This window comes from Coenobita brevimanus, chromosome 13 (assembly GCF_032717465.1).
Source record: "Coenobita brevimanus isolate Jiangsu-jjx chromosome 13, ASM3271746v2, whole genome shotgun sequence".
Lineage (NCBI taxonomy): Eukaryota > Metazoa > Arthropoda > Malacostraca > Decapoda > Coenobitidae > Coenobita > Coenobita brevimanus.
In genome coordinates, this window is record NC_136966.1 from 38,182,601 (window position 1) to 38,205,316 (window position 22,716).

Sequence of the window (22,716 nt, forward strand, 5' to 3'; positions counted from 1 at the left end):
CCCTTCCCTTCTCTCTCTCTCTCTCTCTCTCTCTCTCTCTCTCTCTCTCTCTCTCTCTCTCTCTCTCTCTCTCTCTCTCTCTCTCTCTCTCTCTCTCTTATTTATTTTGACAGCTCCTGACCTCAGCTGTTCCGTAGCTTCATTTCCGCTGTTGGTAGGTGTATGGCTGTCTTGGGTTCCCGCGCTGGGCACATCACTTGCTTTTTGTGAATGGATGAACAGAGATCACGTGATGGGATGCAGTGGAAGTTTGGGTGGGCATATCAGTTACAAAAATTACGTGGTGAGATGCAGTGGGATTTATGAGACTAGATGCTTGGTGGTGTGGTGGGTTAAGGCGCTCCAGTCCGATGTGGTCCCTAAGGGTTTACATCTGAGTGACTTAGGGATATTGTTCGTAAAATGCCACTCAGGATCGAGCGGCTGGTCACTCTTGCCATAAATGTCTGGGCAGACTATCCCCGCAGGCCCTCTTCCTTCTTGATGGGGCTGTAAAGAATTGGCTGATAGATAGGTAGATAGATGAACACATAGAAAGACAGCTAGGTAGATAGATAGACAGATAGATGGAATGCCTTGACCATCCACACTTCACTTGTACATCAGAGAATATAAAAACTATCTTCCCAGTATCGTCTATAGAGTACCCCATGCCAGGTCCTGCCCCATGCCCTAAGTGTGACTGTCTACGTACGCGGCTTCCCTTATATCTGACTCACGCGCTCGGCTCTGGAGACTTCGTAACACCTCTCCTTAGGCTATTTATTTTGCACATTACACTTTAGTATTGTCTTGTATGTTAATAATGAACACAGTGTCAATATTAACATGATGTAAACTGTATACAAGGATGTTAAAGTGTAATATACAAAATAAATCGTTGAGGAGAAGGAAGAGTAAGTAGGTGGTGTACCAAGCCTTCAATTTTCCGATTATTTTTGGATGAGGGTTGAAGGTTGTGCGTGACCCGACAGCGACCTAACAGGCAAACCACCACACGATCATCTCACCTTCTCTAACGTCACCTCCTCACCTTACCTCACCTCACCTCACCTTGCCTTACTCTATCTTATCTCACCTTGCTTCACCTCGCCTCACTTTACATGTAGGAGCGATTTGACTTCCTCATTTATTTATATTCCCAGTAGATTTATGCTGCTCGTTTATTTCCAGTTTATTGTGCTGTAAACTGCAAGCTCCTGCCGCTTCCTCCTATACCATTTTCTTATACCAGTTATTGGCTAAGGACTTAATTTTTCACGAAGCGACGAGGGCTGTCCTTGTGCCAGGAAAGGAACTAAACATAAAAGAATATGTTTACCTCCTCACACATACACATCTCTCTGTTTACCTGTCTACCTGCCTGTCTCTGTGTCTGTATGTCTATCTATCCATATCTATATCCATCCTATCTATCTATCCATCTGTCTATCTATTTATATATATCTATAGCTATCTATCTACCTATATCTATCTATCTATATCTTTATCTATCTATCTATATCTATCTATCTATTTCTCTCTCTCTCTCTCTCTCTCTCTCTCTCTCTCTCTCTCTGTATATATATATATATATATATATATATATATATATATGGAGCCTCTGTGGTACAGTGGTAAAGTGTGCGTTTTCGTACACTGAAGAACGAGGGTTCGCGCCCCGCCAGGGTAATAAACTTTGGGAGCGTTCTTCTGGCCACGTACTGCATTGGCGGACACAAGGGGTGCTGTGGTTGAACCAGTGTCGCATACTAAAGTATGCTTGCACCCAGTCGGCTTGCGCTGGCCGATTACACTTGGTTCACAGACTACACACATCCAGAGCTACTCCAACACTACAATTACACTTACAAGCACTTCTCACCATACGTACAATCTCTACCGGACAGCCTAAGCCATATGCATTGGGTGTATCGTCCCCACTTCGGTAGGGATAGGCCGGCCCTGCAGTGGACACTCAAACTGTTTTTGATATGAGATTATATATATATATATATATATATATATATATATATATATATATATGCAAGCATGTTGGAGCCTTTAAAAACGAAACGTGTATATATATATATATATATATATATATATATATATATATATATATATATATATATATATATATATACGTTTCGTTTTTAAAGGCTCCAACATGCTTGCATGAGTCGGCCTTGGCAGCTAATGGCGGCTATCCATGCTGCTTGATCTCTGGCAGCCTCCCTGTTCAGTCCCTTATCCCAGAGGTCACATTCAGTGACCACGTCACAGGTCTTTTTCGGTCCACCTTTCGCAACCCTATCCCTAACTTTAACACTTCACACTTTTTGCACTCAGTTGTCATCCCCCATCCTCTTTAAATGCCCAAACCATCTTAATCTACCCCTCCTCATTACAACACCAATACACTCAACTCCCATCCTACCTCTTAACTCTTCCATCGTAAACCTAGCCCACCCCCAGACCTCACACTCAAAGACGCACTGCACATCCCTCTAATCATTGTCATTTTTGTACGTTTGATCCTGCGAATATCCTCTTCCTTTACTACCCAGGTCTCACTTCCATACAGCATTACTCCCCTAATACATGCCGCATATAGTGATCCCCTAGCGAGTAGGGAGCGCCCTCTATATGTCAAGAGTGGCAACAGCTCCCCAAACTTCTTCCAACCGCTCCTCACTCTTGCCACAGATCTAGCTCCAGCCGCTCCTCCAGCGCATAATATTTCCCCAAAAAAGCAAGACTCTTCCACACACTCGAGAGACTCACCAGCAAGATCAGTCCTTTTAAGCCTTATAGTCTCCACATGCTCTCCCTTACACACCGTACACATGAAATCAGCATTATCTCGCATTCTACATCTAATATCACTACATCTGTTATGCATCCACTTGTCACAAACACTGCACAAGATGGAATTACTTCCCACGCCCTTGTGGCAAACCGTACATGGCCACTCTCCCTCTTCTTTGACAGAACCGCAATCAGCCCTAGATACCATTACCTATGTTTTATCTGCATTTACTCCCAAGCCCTTGTCCCCTATACCATCTCTCCACTTCCTAAGTCTTTCCTCCGCCTTCCTTTCATTCTCTGCAGCCAGCACCAAATCATCAGCATACATCTCCCACGGGAGTCCGTTTCTGAAGTCACGTGAGAGGGCTTCAAGCACCATGATAAAGAAGGGTCTCAAGACTGACCCCTGATGCACACCAACATTAAAGGAAAACTCATCAAAATCTCCATTCACTCTTACCTGGGTGCGAGCACCCACATACATAGCCATAACCACCCTAACCAGTCACTCCTCGATCCCAAGCTTTCTCATTGCCCTTGTGTGTATATATCCCATTGGTTCCCGGAGTTCCTGGGCTGGCAGGGTATTAAACGTACCGCCCTCCGCCTATCGGCTCATAGTCGCAATGCTCACAGGTCCCTACCCGGGGGGTCTCTACTTTATTAACTTTTGAAAATTCCCAGTTCCGTCCTATATTGAGGACACTGGGCTCAGATGGATTTTATATATATATATATATATATATATATATATATATATATATATATATATATATATATATATATATATATATATAAGCAACTTTAGATGGTTTAGCTATGTGCAGATAATGGTGAATGAGAGACTGACTAAGAGAATGTGTGTGAGTGAAGCAGAGGGGGTATGGGAGGAAAAGGGGAAACTGAGGGTGAGATGGAATGACTGGGTGGAGACGTATAGGAAATAAGGGACTGTGAGGTCGGCCAGCCTGATGTACCAGGAACTGGCTTTAGGTAGACACGATTTTTTTTTGGAGGGGGAGGGGACACGCAACATTACTAGGTATTTTTCCTTTATTTCATAAGCTCACGGACACTACCCAAGCATTGTGTATAGTAACGATGATCCACTACTGTAGGTACCTTGGACTTCTCTTAGATTACTCCTGTGTCTTGAATGCTCAAAAATTTTACAGATTTTATGGGAAGGGAACGTACATGTAATAAATGATAAAAAATTAATTACCGTTATCTCTTTGCCATATCTGAGACAAAGCCTTTCATCCCAACAACTTATTTTTATCTTCATATTGGCATCTCGTGATAATTTTATGGATCTTAGGATAAGCCATTTGTGATGGAGTCAGTCAAAGCTACAGGTATAGCGTTAAAAAAAAATCCCTCCTAAACTGAATAACATTGTCTGGAAATAGCAACAACATGCGAAAAATTACACCGATTCAAGGAACTAAATAAGAAGAATAAGCAGAATAAGCACAAAATAAAAAGACCTATTCAAAAGGCTAAAAATAACAAGAATAAGAAAAAACACCAATTCGAGGAGCTAAAATAACAGGAATGAAAGAAAAATATAAAAGTCACGGATTCCAGGAGCTAAAGGTAACCAAAGTAAGCGAGAGGTGAAAAAAGTTACGGATTCCAGGAACTACAGTGGGCAAGAGATGGGACCTGGCCTCCTCTTTTCCCCTCTCCTCGTCTCCCTCGCACTTTGTACTGGCGGGATGTAGCAACCTCACCTGCAGGTCAGGGTCGACACTGCAGGTAGCCTATGTGCATGCAGTCTTATTTGCTTAATAGGGCACAGGAGGAGAAGGGGATTGTATCTAACTTTCTCTCTTCTTTAGGATGGTTTGACTGTGTGGAGAGAATGGAGAATGAGGTATTGACTAAGAGAATGTATGTGAGTGAGGAGGAGAGAGGAAGGGGGAGGCCGAGGGGTGTAAGGATGGGGTGAAGGGACAGATGAGTGAGGGGGGTGTGAGTTTGAGACAGAGAAGCCTGTTGGCGGAGGATAGAATGAAAGGGAGGCGATCCGTTTTGCGGCCACCCCAATCGGGATTAAGGCCGGTTCACACGAGCTTAATCGCGGCCGTTTTTTTCGCCGATTTGCGGGAAAAAATGCCGGTTTTCGGCATTTCTCCCGGAAAGGTGTTCACACGTACTGGGACTGCAGAGGCAGGAGCGCTGCAAGTGTTTACAAGGATGGACCACCGTACTCGTACTAGGTGTGCAGCTCTTGTGCTTTTCCAACTTCAAGATGAGCCCTCACGGTCGCGATTTAGCTCTGTGAATAGGCCTTCCCTTACGGAATTATGGCGTCTGGCAATAGATAGATAGAATAGGCCTTTACTGCCATTCAACTTTCCGGTGGCTTCAGGGGCCGTTTGCATAAATTTTCTTAAGCTTAAATCATGTACAAGATTCCTTTACCTTTAACTCATACTTAAATCATCATACTTTTATACTCATGCTCATATTAGATACACCCAAACTGGAATGAACGCTACGGTGAGATCAGTTGTGGTAGTAGTGTAAAGAAGATGTCGTATTAGTCTTCGTTCCCAGAGCTTTGCCTCGTTCGGTGCTTCCATTTAAATCGGCCTGGCTTCTTTCTCCCGATTCCGGCAAAAAAAGACCGACATGTCGGTCTCTCCATACCGGCGAAAAAAGCAGCGGGAATTTCTACCGGGAAGCAAATTCCGGCAAAAAACGACCGCGATTTTGCTCGTGTGAACCGGCCTTTAAGGCGTCTGGCGATAGACAGTGATTGATAAATAGGTCCCCCAATGTCTTCCAGTAAATATGGGTAACGTATTCAATTGTATAACCCGATTATAATGAAGGATTACTTTTAGAATCATATCTCATGCCTCTTTTAAACTTACTAAAAGAGTACCCTTGGTGGTGCACAGTTTACCATTTTTGAATATTGAAGATCAAATGTAATCATATCCGAGGGTAGATTTGACTGTAATTTTCATTTTAATCTGGCGTAAAATTGCCGTATCTTCACATTCAGTGCTGAATTACAGCAATAGATTTTTACTGGAATGTGGTGCTAGTCACGGAAAGTTCTTTGGAAAGGATGCAAGGTCGTAGCATTTCTTATTCTGCAGTTGAGCTGCTAAAAGACGAAAATATCCGGCAAGTTGGGAAACAGAGAGACGTCTTTCTACCTCATACTTAAGGCTCACTGAATGAAGTCAACGCTGAATATTCATGTTGTATGTGTGGAAAGCGACTGTACAGTAGTGTTTTGGTATGCACATGACGGTGGGTGGAGACCTTGACGCAGCCTGCCTGTGTTGATTATACTGTTGTTGTAGCTTCTCCTGTTTATCACACACACACACACACACACACACACACACACACACACACACACACACACACACACACACACACACACACAAACCACCAAAACACTTTAAAGAGCCTTGTTAGTGACGACTTTTACGTAATGATGTGAGTGATCTTGCTGCTGATAAAAAATAGGAAAAAGAAAAGAAAAGACGTTGAGTTGTGGGATGAGCTGATCAGTCGGTATCTTAAGGTATCGTATAAGATTGTGAAGCATCTGTCGTTTCTTAGATTACTTCCCTTACCCGAATGTCCTAGAAGCGATACATATATACTTTTTGTTTACATATAAGCTGTCCTACTAATTCTTGTCATGGTTGGAACACCTCTAGTGCTGCACATCAAAGGCTCCTGTGAGTCACAGGAGCCTTTGTATTTAATGGGTATTTCACTTTGGTTAGTTTTTTTCCACTCATGTCCAGGTACTGTGCAGTGTTTGATTCAAAATTTTGTCAGCTGGGGATTTTGAGACGAAACTTTATTAGTGGTGCAAAATAAAATGGAATATACAGTTTTAGTGACAAGATGTAATCATATAAAATCGCTCCACGCCCTCTTCCTTTTCCTCTTTCTCCTGTTTATCTCACCCATCCCCTCTTCCTACTCCCCCCTCCTTGTCGGTACATCTTATCTGTATTCTTTCCTGTCGTCTTCCCTTTCGTCTCGCCAAATTGTGCAAATAGGAATGTCTGTCTAATCTGTTTAACTCATAGCAACTGTGTGTGTGTGTGCGTGTGTGTGTGTGTGTGTGTGTGTGTGTGTGTGTGTGTGAACTTTGCAATGCCGCTTTTGTAACTGTTACGGCCTTACCACTTTGCCTAGGACGTTGGAAGTGTATGATCTATCTGTGCTGTATAACGTGGTGCACAATAACGCTCTCGCTGTACGTGCGTCAATGTGAACTGTGCATTCTCGTGAAGCTGATGCAAGACTGCATTTTATTTAAGTCTCTAGTGTGTGTGTGTGTGTGTGTGTGTGTGTGCAGAGAAAGAGAGAGAGAGAGAGAGAGAGAGAGAGAGAGAGAGAGAGAGATCTTGCTTGGTACCTTAAAATTACTATAATAAGCAATAGATCCCTCACATCCCCAGTTGTACACTGGGTCACAAAAGTACTGGCGTACAGGGGGTCCGATGCCCACCGGAAACATTCGATCAACTGCTGATGGTTACCAACGTCTCACTGTGTATGAACAATGTCTGTTTATATAAACCTAACATTTGCTATATGTTTGCAAGAGTATATTGCTAGTTGGTGATATATAACACCTCCCAACGTAGGGCCACCAATGTGTGGTGGGTCGGACACCAATATTTCAGTGACCTTCGTTCTGTGTTCCCAAATGTTTCACGTATATTGTGCATCGATACTTTGGTGACCCATTGTACGTGCAGGTTACAATGACGACAAATGCTAACACGGCCAAAGTTTATTCCCCTTTAATCTGACCGCTCAATATATATATATATATATATATATATATATATATATATATATATATATATATATATATATATATATATATATATATATATATATATATATATATATTCAGCTAAAAAACAATCTGGAACGGAAGGGGTTATACACAGTATCCAGAAAGTATTTTTATGGGAAGTTATTGTTATGGTTATTCTCTTCGGCTTTAAAAACTTCTCCGGATTAAAATTTTTCCGAAACGTTAGGGATTTAAGACAAAGGGGCTGAATTTCTAGAACGATTTTTTTTCTCATTTAGGCTGTTTGGAGACGATTTATTCAGCTCAAGGAAATATCAGATTCCTTTAGTATGAGATTTTTTTTTTTTTTTTTTTTGCCTACCTTGAGAAGTTATTCATCTGAGAACATTTGCTTCGTCAGTATGAGAATGCAGTTTTGTGTTTTCATATGACGTCCCCGAGATGGTTTATGCAACTCAGGAGAATATTTACTCCATCAGTAGGAAAGTTTATTTGTCGATTTATTCTGGCTGCCCCGAGACGATACATTCAGCCTGGGACACCATATACTCTTCCAGTAACGACATCTTTTTGCTTTATAGCCGCCACGAAACTGACATAATTCATCTCAGAAGGCACCATTAACCCTTTGAATATGTTGGTGCATTTTGTTGAGTTATACTTACTGCCTGGCGATTATTTTGTTCAGCTCTGTGGTACCATCCCGTTATGAAGGCGTAAATGAAGACCCTCTAGCCATTCCAGTTCGAAATGTCTTTCCATTGCTGAATAAATTAGTCTGGAGATGACAAGAATATAAGGAAAACGTCACCGGACTGAAAGGGTTAACGCCTGAACGACGAAAACAACTTAATTCTGGCAACTCTCGGAGACAGTTAAATCTTTAGTGCCTCTGAGAGCACTTTTATTATTATTATCATTATTATTATTATTATTATTATTATTATTGTCCTGGACGACTCTAAGACGATATATTCAGCATTACGACTACTGCTCAGTCACGTCACCTGAACTGGATGCCAAGCAGGTGTCAAGTCATTTCTCGCAATAACCTCAGCCATGACCTTGTCGCCATCAGCAGTCTCGGTTAAATGGTAGGAGCAGCAGGGCGAAAGTAGTATAATCCTATGTAATCTTGTCTTGTGTTTCTCTGGATTGATTTAGAAAGTCTAGCCGTAATTTAGCTAATCTACATCTTGGTAATGGTGATGAGAATGATGATGATTATGGGAACATAAGAACATAAGAACATAAGAAGAGAGGACAACTGCAGTAGGCCGGTTGGCCCATGCTAGGCAGCTCCTAGAAGAGTAACTGAACTACTAGAATGAGATAAGGATAGCAAAGAAGAAGGCTCTCCCCCGCCCTCCAAACCCTCCAGCCGAAGCCGGCAGGAAAAAGTCAGAAAGAACACCACGCCGTACAGAAAAACTGGCGTGGACATTTTACAGGAAAGTGTGAAAGGAGAATAGAGACTATCATAGTGTAACCTGAAAAGAAAATTTATTTTTGAATTAGTATTGGTTATAATATTTTCTTTATTCTATATCCACCCCTTATTTGTCATATGCTTATCTAGCCTATGCTTGAAACTCTCAATGGAAGAGGCAGCAACTACTTTACTAGGTAGCTTATTCCATTCGTCTACTACTCTATTACCAAACCAATTTCTACCGATTTCCTTTCTGAAACGGAATTTTTCTAGTTTGAAACCATTATTTCTAGTTCTATCCTGTATGCTCACTTTAAGTACCTTGCTAATATCTCCCTTATTTATACCATTCATCCACTTAAAAACCTCAATTAAGTCTCCCCTTACTCTACGCCTCTCTAGCGAATGCAGACTTAGTCTTTTCAGTCTGTCTTCATATGACAGGTTCCGGACGTCATGTATCATTTTAGTCATTCTTCTCTGTACATTTTCTAACGAATTAATATCCATTCTATAGTAAGGACACCAATATTGTACTGCGTAGTCTAAATGTGGCCTTACTAATGCTAGATAAAGTTTCAGTATTACTTTAGATGATCTATTGCTCACGCTTCTCGAAATAAATCCTAGGACCCTATTTGCTTTATTTCTCGCATTAATGCACTGTTGCCTAGGTTTAAGGTCGTTACTAATCATAACTCCTAGATCTCTCTCGCATTCCGATTTGCTAATTTCTTTGTTATCTAAGCTGTATTTAGTATCTCCAATGGTCTTCCCTACGTTAAGTACTTTACATTTTTCAACGTTAAATTCCATTTGCCAAGTTTTAGACCATTTGGACAATGTATCGAGGTCTTTCTGTAAGTTATGGCAATCGTCAGTCGAGTTAATGATACGCCCTATTTTTGTATCGTCGGCAAATTTGCTGATGCTGCTATTGACTCCTAAGTCTAGATCATTTATATATATGATAAATAATAAGGGACCGAGTACTGAACCCTGTGGTACACCGCTAGTTACTAATCCCCAGTCCGACTTAGTTCCATTTATTAATACTCTCTGCTTTCGTCCTTTCAGCCAGGATTCTATCCATTTTAAGATATCGCCGTCTATACCGTGTGCTCGAACCTTTCTAACTAACCTTTCGTGTGGGACTCTATCAAAAGCTTTACTAAAGTCCAGATAAATAACATCGTAAGCTTTATCGCTATCTACTGCCTCATAGACCTCCGAGTAGAATGACAACAAATTTGTGAGGCAGGATCGTCCTTGCCTGAATCCGTGCTGACTTTCGTTTATAAGATTAAATCTTTCTAAGTGTTCTCTAATCTTATTTGCCAAAATTGACTCTAACATTTTTCCTACTATTGACGTTAGACTTATCGGACGATAATTCGACGCAGCTGATTTATCACCCTTTTTAAAGATGGGTACTACGTTTGCGGTTTTCCACGCCTCTGGAACTTCTCCTGAACTTAAAGAGTCATTAAATAACGTTAAAAGTGGCTGACATAATTCTTCTTTGGTTTCTTTTATAATTTTTGCATATATATCGTCCGGACCTGGCGATTTTTGAGGTTTTAGCTTGTTAATTTCTTTCAATACGTCCTCCTTACTAATGGTTATTTTACTAAGAATATTTTCCGTATTCTCATGGTAAATATTTGCTGCTTGAGGGACCAGGCTTAGATTTTCCATGGTGAATACTGATATGAAATAATTATTTAGGATGGAGCACATTTCTTTATCTTCACTGGTAATGTCACCTGATTCTGTTCTGAGTGGTCCTATCCTATCTTTATTTTTCGTTCGGTACATTTGATAAAAACCCTTGGGGTTTACTTTTGATTCACTTGCAACCTTAATTTCATAACTTCTCTTTGCTTTTCTTATCTCCCTCTTTACTTCTCTATTTAAAATTGTGTACCGGTTACGTAAGTGTTCCTCTCCACGTTTTATTTTTCTATATATTCCTTTCCTTTGGCCTATGAGAGATTTTAATCTGTTGTTTAACCATCTTGGTTCTGAATTGTTAGTTCTAAACGGTTTTGAAGGAATATATCTATCTTGGCCTCCGTATATTATATTTATTAACTCGTTATACTTCTCACTGGTCGAACGTCTGTTTGGTACTGGAGCTGAGTTAATTTCCGTCACCTGGACTACATTCCTATCTACCACCTCCCCCCTCACAGACACCTGACGGACGTCCCCACGTGCTTCCTGCGCCTGACCTATGACCTGGGGATCCCCACTAATCTGACATTCCCTCAAATAGCTAATCTCCCTGTGGAATACCGTTCGAAAATAAGCTCTTAAGCCATCGAAATCTCCTAGACGAAAATTAGGAACGGTGGAGGTATTTTCAGTGGAACAGACATCCCAAATAAATTTGAACTTAATTTCTTCATGATCGCTATTACCAAGTCGTCCACCAACCTCTATATCGCTAATGATATTTTCTTTATTAGCTAAAACCAAATCTAGTATATTATTACCTCTGGTGGGCTCCTGATATACTGATAAAGGAAATTATCCTGTACTACCTCTAGAAATTCCTCTGACTCTGCATCTCCTGTCTGATTTCTCCAATCTATCCTTGGCAGATTAAGGTCCCCAACAATTATTACTAAGCTGGACTGTGATGCTTTCCTAATTTCCTCCCAGAGGTATTTACTATCAGCTCTACTTAATTTTGGAGATCTGTAAATTGCTCCTAAGACTAATTTCTCCCTATTGTTACTAATTTCAACCCAGACACTTTCTGTGTCCCTATTTACTTAATGTCTGCTATATTGTAACAGTTTAATGAATCCTTTACATAAATAGCTACCCCTCCCCCTTTCTTCCCTGACGGTTTGACACAAAAATATTATAGCCTTTTATCTGATATTCTGCTAAAAATTCTCGAGTGTCTGTATTCATCCAAGTTTCACTAATAACGGCAATGTCTATTTTCTCTGTACAAATTAAAGCCCTCAGTTCATCCATTTTATTACGTAAACTCCGGCTGTTTGTGTAGTACACTTTCAGATTATTACGAGTAGTTATGCCTTTACCTTGGCATTTACTGTTATTTATTTTATTACTAACTGGGAAACTCTTTACTTTACTAATATAACAATTTTTTGTACTATCGCTTATCGCCCTTCTATCATCGCTTGTTCTATCATCTATCATCGCCTGCTCATTTTGAGGTGCCTGAGTGGATGTATCTACACTATTGGTTGAACTTTTGTTCTTAATTTTGCAAGTATCGATGCATCTATCCAAACATGGTAATAATGATTTCTGACTGTAGTTGCTGCATCTTCCTGTACACCTACTTCTCAATCTCGAAAAAATCCCTCCAACTCCCTATCTATCATTCCAGCTAAAACAGTAACTCCTTGCCTGCTAAGATGAGTCCCATCCCAACTATACAAGGCACTTCGTCCATAAAACCGGTCCCAGCTGTCTATGAAAGGTATTGCATTATCTTTGCAATACCTTTCAAGGCGGCAATTAAACCCTATTGCCCTGCTCAACCATTCCCTTCCAACCCGCCACCTTGGTAAAACACCAAGCACTACAGGGGTTCCTCCCCTCTCCCTAACCTTTTCTAACATCAACTTGTACCTTTTCCACAGTACCTCACTCTTACGGCTACTAATATCATTGCCTCCTACACTGAGGCACACAGTGGGTTTGTCACCACTTTCCTTTACGATATTTGAAATTTTATCTACCACATTAGCCACCCTGGCCCCTGGAAGACACACATGTTTAGCGAGTGGAGTATACATGGCCCTGTTCAGATATCTCACCTGGGAGTCTCCAACAACAACAACATTTTTCTTACCTTTCTTGTTCTGTTTATACTTACCTGTACTGGAAGTTCTCTCACCGTCCTTCTCCTCTACTTCCCTCTCTGCCTTCCCTTCACATTCGTCCCGTAGTGTGTCGAATGTATTAGTTGTCTTAATTTCCGTTTGCTTTCTAAGAGTGAACTTCGTTGCACCCTTGTTAACAAGTGTCCAACCTTCAGCCTTTTTCTCTTTCTCCTCCAACATCTCCTCCAACAATTCCCTCATTTGTGCCTTCTCCTGCCTGAGAATTTGTACCTCCCGCTTCAGTTCGAGAAGTTCCTCCTTTAATTCAAGGTAGTCCTTTTCAGTACCTGCAGTGGGGACACAACTCTCTGCCGAGGAAGCCATTACGCACTAGTTCACACAAGGTAGCACACACTATCACGGGTCACTACGGGTCACCACAACACACACACTCACGGATCACTAGCACAGCACTATCGCTGATCACTACAACACACTAACACAACCACTATCACAGATCACTAAAGCACACTAGCACAACACTACCACAGGTCTCTAGCACGTCTGAGCTGACTGGCCTCACGAGAGCGACTGACTGGCCTCACGAGAGCGACGATGGTGACTGATGATGATATAAAAGATGATGGTGTTAGTGACAGTTATTGACTAAATGATGGTGATGATGATAATGATTGTGATAATATTAAAGATGATGGTAATGGTGATGGTGATGATGATGATAATGACTGTGATGATGATATAAAAGACGATGGTGTTGGTGATGGTTATTGAATTAATGATGATGATGACAATGATAATGATTACGACGCAGACAATGATATTGATAATGGTCAGGGAAATGAGTTGATGATAAAGTGTTGCTAGTAATGTTAATAAATACAATCTTCTCCTCTCGCACTGTCAAATCTAGAACGAATTACCTCCCCGCTCCCCCCCCCCTCATCTCGCAAGAAGTGGCCAGCCTTGACAACAGGAGCCCCCCCCCTTTTTTTTTTTTTTTTGCTACCACTGATTTTATGAATCTTGAGAGAGACATATTTTAGTGATTTAGTTAAAAAAAAAAATTCTCCTATACCAAACAGAATCGTCTGGGGATACCAAGAATAAGCTAAAATAAAAATAACGCAATAAATAAGATGCCACTCAGGGGTTAAGGCATTATCTATCCCCCCAGTTTAATAAAAAATCTATCCTGAGATGCATTAATTCGTATGGAGACAGGAATAAATGATAAAATACGTCGTCGGAGTGAAGAGGATAACACAGCTTTGTATTCAGCGCTGAGCTCATACGCGTGGTGCTGGGGAGGGATCGCTTACAGTCGTGGCACCAGTATAACCGAGCTGCTGTACTGCCTGGTTATGCAAACGTCCCTCATCTCCCTCCCTATTCCCCGAAAAGAGGATGGTGAGGTGCAGGACAAGGACACCTTCACCTTGTAGTCCACCTGGATCACGTCCAGATGGGCCTGATGTTGCAACAACTACCGCTGCTAACCTACTCATTGCACCACCATTCTTTCAGGGTCACTCCATGCAGTGACGTGCAATTTGATGCTTGTACAAATTAGGTGTTGTCTTAATGTTTTGTTAAATTTTTATTTTGTCAGCAAATTACAGTTTTTTCATGCTACAACCGAGAGAATTTGCTCGGCTGAGAGAAATCTCAAGTCATGCAGAAGGATACCTGTACAGTTTAAGTCTCGACTCTATGCTTTGCTTTACTTTTTTAAGCTCTCTATATTCTCTGTTGTTGACTTTACATTTTATTTGTTTGTTTATTTTTTTACTTTCATCATACTACAGTCAGATGAATTTGTTAGAGAGAAATCCTACAAGTCATGCAGGCTGTTACCTGAATAACTTTTTTTTTTTAATGCATTTTGTACATTACGTTTTTTTTTTTTTTTTTTTATAGCATACTTATGCATGATATTACATGCCAGGTTATTCATGCCGCAGGCAGATGACGTCAACACAAAAGAACTTTCTGCAGTCAGTGGATCACAGCGGTTCTCCATAAACCATATCGTTGCCCTGGACACATACTTATGTTGGCCAAAACCTTTTTTTTTTTTTTTTTTTTTTTTTTTTCCCACGGTTGTGAAATTCTAGTTGCAAAAGCTTAGTAAGTTTGCTATCGTATTATGTTCGTGCCTTGTTATTTTAATCAGCTCATCTCGAAGAGCTTGAGTATATTGTGTTCCCCTGTCATTTTGTTATTCATTCCATGCAGTCAACAGTCGTAATACCAACCTGCTCTGCTGCTCTAAGCAACACTGCAGGCGCCACCACTCCCCATATTTGCCAGGCAAAACAGTTTCCAAAACATCATCTTCTGTGACAAGCTTAACTCTCGTGTAATGATAAAACTTGTAACATATTTTATTGATTTTTAGGACCAGTGGCGACCCTTCACTGGCTTGTGTTTCCTTACCTTCTAAAATATGCTGTCTATTCAGCGATAGGCTTTCATTGTTTTAATCTGTTTTTATTATATATTTTTTCGTGACGTTCAGTCATCAACCAACCAGAGAGAGAGAGAGAGAGAGAGAGAGAGAGGGGGAGAGAGAGAGAGGAAATTTTGAATATCGTCACACACATCTCCATTTGCACTGTACACTTTCCCTCTTGCTTCTGTCTAAGCTGTAACAGAAGGTCAGTTTTAATGGTATCCTGCACTGCCACACCCTTTTCCTCTCTTGCTTACTGCCTCTCCATCTTCTCCTTCTCCATCTGCCTCTCCACTTCCCATCTATTTGACCTTCATCTCATTCCTCTCCTCTGACCATCCACATCTCCCTTCCTTGTAATTCTTTTCTTCTTTCCTGGCTCCCACCATTTTTACCTTTTTGCTCTTCCACTTCCACCTTCCTTGTCGCCTCTTCCCCCTCCGTTTCACCCTTCCTATCCTGCTGGTTCTCCACCTCACTCCTCCCTTCTTGCTCTTCTCCGTCACTCCTCCACTCCTTCCCTCTTACCTCCTTCGTTCCTGTCCCCTGTCCTCTCCCTTCTACTCCTCCACCTTATTCCTGTATTCTTATCTCATCACTGTTCTTCTGCCCTGCGTCCCTCCCTCTTCCCTCTTCCCCGTGCTTCTCATCTTTTCCCTCTTCCAGTCCTTCCCCTCCGTCCCCCTTCGTTCCCCTCCCACCCTTCCACCATTCCTGCCGCTCCACTCCTTCCAGTTTTATCATATTCCCCCATTCCTTCTCTTTCCCCTCCTTCAGTCCTTCCCTCCCCACCTCCCCTTTTCCTCCCTCCCCACCTTGCCCTTCCCTCCCTCCCCACTTCCCTTCTTCCCTCCCGTCTCATCCACTTCACTCTTCCCCTCAGCCCCTCACCGTCACTCCACCCGCTATTGTTTTGACACTAGGGCTGGTAACCTTGACATTTCACATTTTTATACACTAATCTCACTGTCCCTCATCCGCTTCTCATGGCTCTTTAGAAATCTTGAGTTTTGAAAATGTCGTGGCTGTTAAGAGATGACACATGTTTTGGGAAATGTCTCGTCTCTTCAGAAATGTAATACGTGTCTGGGAGTATATTGTTTTAGATTTAATGTCTGTTAAAAAATGTGTTTGTAAATGTCATGGCTGTTTGGAAATGTCACGTCCATCTGGAAATTTCACATCTGTTAAAAAATTCAGTGGATGTTGTAAATGCTCTCAGTTTAGAAATGTCACGTCTGCTTGTAAATACCATATCTGTTTGGAAGCGTCATGAGTTTTAAGAATGTCATATCTGTTTGGCAATGTCACCTTCGTTTATAAATGTCAAGGTGCAAGAACTGTAGCCTACACGTGTCTTAATATATTATGCAAGGAGCCTTGGTGTATGCATGAAACCGGGCAGTTATTCCAGTTTCATTTCATTTTTCGGCGATCAAATTGATATTCAGTATGCATTTGGGGTACAACACACACACACACACACACACACACACACACACACACACGATAATTATTTGGAAGCAGCCCCTACCAGACCAATGTAATGAACTATAAACTGTCAATATTAGAGTTGTTGAAGGTCAGTGCATAACTACCGGAAGTGTTGACGAATGACTTGTGCTGCCTATTATTCAACCATTTTCATTTACGTAACCACACAACATCGCTTAGCCTAACTCTTATTATTATACCTCATTATTCTAGCCAGACAAACATCCTTCATCCCTATCAGCTCAGTTGATGGCCATGTGTAGTGAGATTGTTGGGTGAATTTTACTCGTAACCAAGGAGATTCATTCCTGCTTCTTAACTACAGTAAGGCCCATCGAATTCCATACAAACACAACCTAATGTTTAAGTTGTTGGAGTGGCCCAGTTCCTTCAAATGAAAACAAACCGACCCTATTCGTCAGTAAGGGAGGCCAGAAGTTCGTATTCTACCCAAGTTTCTGACGTCTTTTGGTATTAACGACTAGCTTTATCAGTGCTTATCATTTCTATAAGATAAACACAGAGTCGATTAACCATTATATTTTTAGCCGTAGATAAGTCAGGTTCATGTTTCATAATCTGCACATGTTACTGAGTTTATTTTAGGCCTATGTTTATTGTGCACTGCTACATCATGGACTTGTATCATGGAAGAATGGAGGTGGACTGTCTCAAGGTCGCGGTTGTGTTATGGAAACGGCCTCCCATCTCCCCTCCTGCCGGGAGTTACTAGTATATAGCGTAGTACATACCAATGGGTTATATAGGTCTGACCGCAGGTGATCTGAATGACAGAATTTGTTGGGATCCTGTACGTGATGTAATGGACCGCCTTGGCGTGCCGGGGGTTATTAATGACAGGCGTGGAAGAGAGATACGTGTTAGGGAAGAATGTTATGTATAATTCATATTTTATGCGGACGAGAATATCTATAAATACTGTATAGATGTCATTGAGAAAGTGAAGTAAATTTAAAAAGTAACCTGGTAATATACTTACTGCTTGGGTATCTTAGTGACAATGGATAGAACGGTGTGGAGGATTATCTGTTTATATGATTGTAGTGTGTCAGGCGAAACCGACAGAGACACGCAAGACATAAGAGGAGTGGCTGATCATTTTGAAAGAACAAACGTGGAAAAATGTAGAAAATTGTAGTGGGTGAATATGAGTAATAGAAAAGGGACGAATAAGTGTCAGTGAACCGGGTTGAAATTGGCTTTGAATATTTGTGGAATGCGTTCAGACAATACAGTAGCGTATTTGGTTAACAATATTTAATGTGTATTATTGCCAGAATGACGAGTAATAAGAGAGGGACATTTTGCTAGTACTGAGAATTAGAAAGGGAGGACTAAGGAAAGGAGTTCTTATAACAGAAATAGAAAGCATACTGAAAGTGAAAAAAAAAAAGTTACAAAAATGAAGTTCGGAAAGAAATGAAGTGCGAAATTCTCTGACAGCTGGTAACTTTCGGACAGAGTAGCGAAAATGTAGATATGAATCCAGGAAAACAATGGTGGACTATGAGGGGTGAAGGTGAAAAAAATAAAATAAAAAGTGAGACCTGGGCATTTTACATGGAAAAACTGAAGGATGGAAATGATGAGGGAAGTGCAACAGTTAACTTGACTGAGTTTGATGGTGCACATAAAAGGAATGATATTAGAAGCGAAGAAATACGCAAAGAATATGAAGAAGGGAAGGTAGCACGCGTTAATATGACATGGAGAACTGATAAAAGAGTGCCGTGCGACACAGCCAGACGCCTTTTGCATCACCTGGCGTATCCATTCTGTGTGCCCACTCCATCTGCCAACACTCTTCAACCCCTTCATCAGCACACTTCCATTCTCTACTTCTTTCATGTATCAGGCTGTGCTGGTATTTATTTTTTTAGCATATCTGATATTACTCTGTTTAATGGAATGACGCTCAAAGATGGAACTAAGCAGCCTTATCCACGCACATATTTCTGATATATTGAAAACTTGGGACACTGAGTTAGGGTGACTATGTTGCCGATAATTTTTATGATTCAGAAATAAAACGTCGCAATCTGTAGTCGATTAAAAAAAAAAAAAAAAATCTGGAGAAACTGCCCTCTAAAGGTCGCCCTTTCAGCTCTGTAGATGGAAGGAGTGGTAGACGCAATGGACAACAGAACAAACACGATGCGGGAGTAATGCATGCAAATAAAATGTTATACCAAGGACAGGCCTGCAATGAAAGTAGCTGATTGACTGAATAAATGAAGAGGGGGAAAAATCAAGAACTGGCGTGGGACGGAAGTAACTGATTGACTGATTGATTACAGAGGCAAGAACAATTGTGGGGCAGAAATAACTGGAAAGAATGGAAAAAAAAAAAAGATTGAGGCGGAAGTAATGGACTGATTGACTGATGATAGAGGAAAGAATGATCTATCAAGGACTAAAGTAGGACGAAGCTAATGGGGTTATATTAATAGCTTCGGAAGAAAATAGTGCTGTTATTAATTTTGACAGCTTGGGATGAAAATAGTGGTGTTATTTGCTAGCCCGTTGCCGAGGCGGATTGAGGCCAGTGACAAACATCAACAACTGACTCGAGACCGCTGGGAGGTTGTGCAAGCAGACACAATGGTGGGGTCCTGAGCTGACGTGACCCTTGTTTGCATTGCAGTTTCCCGGCAGGAGGGAGGGAAGGGTGGGGGTGCTTCAGTGAGGGAAGGGGAGAGGAGGCGAGAGAGGGGAGATGTGGCAGCTGCGACCTTGAGATGGCAACGAGACGGTCCACCTGCCAGCCATCCACTGTTACAACTCACTACCGCATTGTTTTTACCGGGTTGTACTGACGATCAAGGCCAATAAGACTATTGGTCTTGCTGACGATATTGCTGATGTGCTTGATGATGAAGCTGACGACTACTTGACAACTGCCATTTAATTATTTATTGTGTGTGTGTGTGTGTGTGTGTGTGTGTGTGTGTGTGTGTGTGTGTGTGTGTGTGTGTTGTGTGTGTGTGTGTGAGAGAGAGAGAGAGAGAGAGAGAGAGAGAGAGAGAGAGAGATTGGCAGGGCTCCGTTAGAACACGCCTATTTTCATTCTTAGATTTCGTTCAGAACAAAATGTAAATGAGATTTGTGCGTATTGACGAGTGTAACAAAAGAAATATTGAGATATGAGGAAGTAGTGGAGAGATGGTGCAGATGTGGAGATGATGGAGTGGTGATGATGGAGAAGTGGAGATGATGGCGGTGTGGAGTTGATGGACAGCTGATGATCCTGGAGTGTTGAAAGTGTGTGCGCAATAAACACCATTTTTTCTTCTGCTGGAACGCTCATGGGACACACACGGTCGGAGCTGCTTATCCGACAACACCACCAGATGTCCAATTACAGGTTATGTGGTTACCAGCCAGCGTGGTGAATGAGTTCCTGAAGTCAGGATACCGACTGACATGACATTCAGTGTACAGTACAGTATGAATGTACTGTAGTAACCGTTTGGTTGGACTACATGCAGTTGAATGGCGGCCACCCCACCTATTGGTAAAACAATGCAGAATATTTTTTTTTTTTAGTGTTACACACATTGGACGATATTTACAGCATAATTATATATATAGATAGATAGATGGATATAGATAGATAGAGAGAGAGAGAGAGATGGATGGATAGATATAGACAGATGGATAAATAGATAGATAGATATAGACAGATGGATAGATATATAGATAGAAATAGATAGATGGATAGATAGATAGATAGATATAGACAGATGGATATATAGATAGATAGGTAGATATTTAGATAAAGATAGAGAACAACGACTCCAGTATATAATAGCAAATACACCTGAGTCCAACCACCTCATATGATTTTATCCAAACTAACTTTGCAAATAACTGCCGCAGGAAAATCAAGCTAAATTAACGTATCAACCAAAACCTCCAGTTGCTTGTAATTTAAACATTTACTGGAGACACTGACTTACCTGCACTGACTTAAAACTGAGATTATCTTCTCCAATGCGTCATATGTATTTTTGTTTTTACGAGATCCAGCATATACTGGTACCGTAATGGATATAAAAACTGCTCAGATTATCAGCAGTTTTTGTAGAGATTAAAACTGTGTTAAATTGTTTTCATTTGGCTTTTTTAGAACACCTTCATTGTGTTAAGTAAACCCTTTCACTATGAGGACATCTTTTTGACAGGCATTGGAAGATTCCAGGTATGTGAGAGCAATGCAGGCTTGTTATTGTTGTTGTTGCTGGAGAAAACTGAAACAGACCGTCGCTGCACTCCGGCCATCACTCCCACAGCCCCCAGTGTTCTCACGGCCCCACCCACTCCAGACCACGAGTCCAGTTTATTCCACCCTTTTCTCTGTCCCTACGCCCATTATTTACCCACTCGCCCTGACACTCATTCTTGAAGGATATTTTGAAATAAACCTTCTCTGCGCGCAAACCACTACTCATACAACACCTATTTCAACACAGTATTCTTCCTGTCCCAGCCACACCGCTCCCCAAAATTTCCAGCACATCTCACCAGTTCCTTTGCTCGCCTCGCCCATTTCTTCCCTACCCTCCCATGAAGCGGCGTAGGTCATGAGGTCAACGAACGTGCCTGTTTCGTATATTGTTACTTACCTTGGACGATGTGAGTCAGCGTAGGGGAAAGTATACGAGTTGGAGTTAAATGTAGCCTTCATCAGTCCCTTCACTGTGCCACGCCTTTCTGATTGAAGGAAATAATCTGGTGGTAACTTGAAAAAAAAGACGTCATCATACTTAAGTGGCTAACATTGAAAGTTTTGGATGGAAGTAGTTACAAGTCAGAAAACAAGTATCACTTAACTTCCTTCAGCCCGATGACGTTTTTTCTTGTTAGCTTTGTTACTTCTAGACTGTTTTTTTGAGCTTGGGATGTGCCTCTAGTATTCATAGTATGATTAGGGCTGTATCAAAGCCCTCCAGCCCGAAATGTGTAGCTTGGTCTGAGTGAAATTGTTTGGAGATGGCAAGAACTGAAGAGCTGAAATACGTCATGCGACTGAAATGGTTTACACTGAAAGTCCCCCAGTGGTACAGCGCTTTTACTGTAACCTGACGGATCCCACCTCCTTTCAACTAGGATGATAGCCAAGTGTAGTCAGGGTGGAGTGTTGGCCGGATTGGTAGCTAAAGAGATTCCTCCCTACCTCAGAACGAAGGCTTATCGAAAATCATTTAACTACGACATGGCATTGGAGCTCTGAGAGTGGCCCAGCACCGTCAGATAAAAGTAAACCGAGTATAATAGTTCCATGTCAGAGAACAAGGTGGAGTTTCTCTCAAAATTACTCCTCAAGGTTTCGCACATGCAGGTCAAGAGTGAATAATGTTGGTGTTGTGGTTTTACTCCGTTTAAGGCATGTGAATACGGATGACATGTGCCCTGGGTTTTAAGTGGGTAACCTTTTGATACGAGCAAGAGAGAGAGAAAGAGAGAGAGAGAGAGAATATGCGTGCGTGCGTGTGCATGCGAGAGACAAACTGCGTATAAAGGGATAAAGTAAATCACCAAAGAAGAAGAAACGAAAATACGACCTTACAGTAGCGGTAAGTGGAAGCGTATATTTATGGTTGATGGCAAGGCTAATCAGTCATTGAGGGTGATGGTGTGATGGGCCGGCCAGTCTTCACACAGCTACAAAACCTTCACGTTACCTGAGCATGGTGCCGGCTTCTCACGCAGGTGGACAGGGAGCGTGACGGGCAAGAACGGCGCTGTTTAGGTAGTTCATCTGCGGGGGAGGAAGTCTTATATTTGTAGTTGCCGGTCTTATTTTGTTTGTTTATTATAACCGGATTTCCTAATGCAAACACGTTCGTCGACCGTGTACAAGCAACGTGCTGGT

The 22,716-nt window shown here is 41.5% G+C and overlaps 1 protein-coding gene across 1 annotated transcript in view; it reads left to right on the top strand.

Moving 5' to 3' along the window:
* The window catches only part of LOC145415519 (pancreatic triacylglycerol lipase-like), a 126,799-nt gene that overhangs the window by 62,914 nt on the left and 41,169 nt on the right, over nt 1-22,716 (top strand). Inside the window, exon 4 of the mRNA XM_080284755.1 lies at nt 20,971-21,178. Coding sequence (XP_080140881.1) covers nt 20,971-21,178 — 208 coding nt within the window. The remainder of the gene's footprint in view (nt 1-20,970; nt 21,179-22,716) is intronic.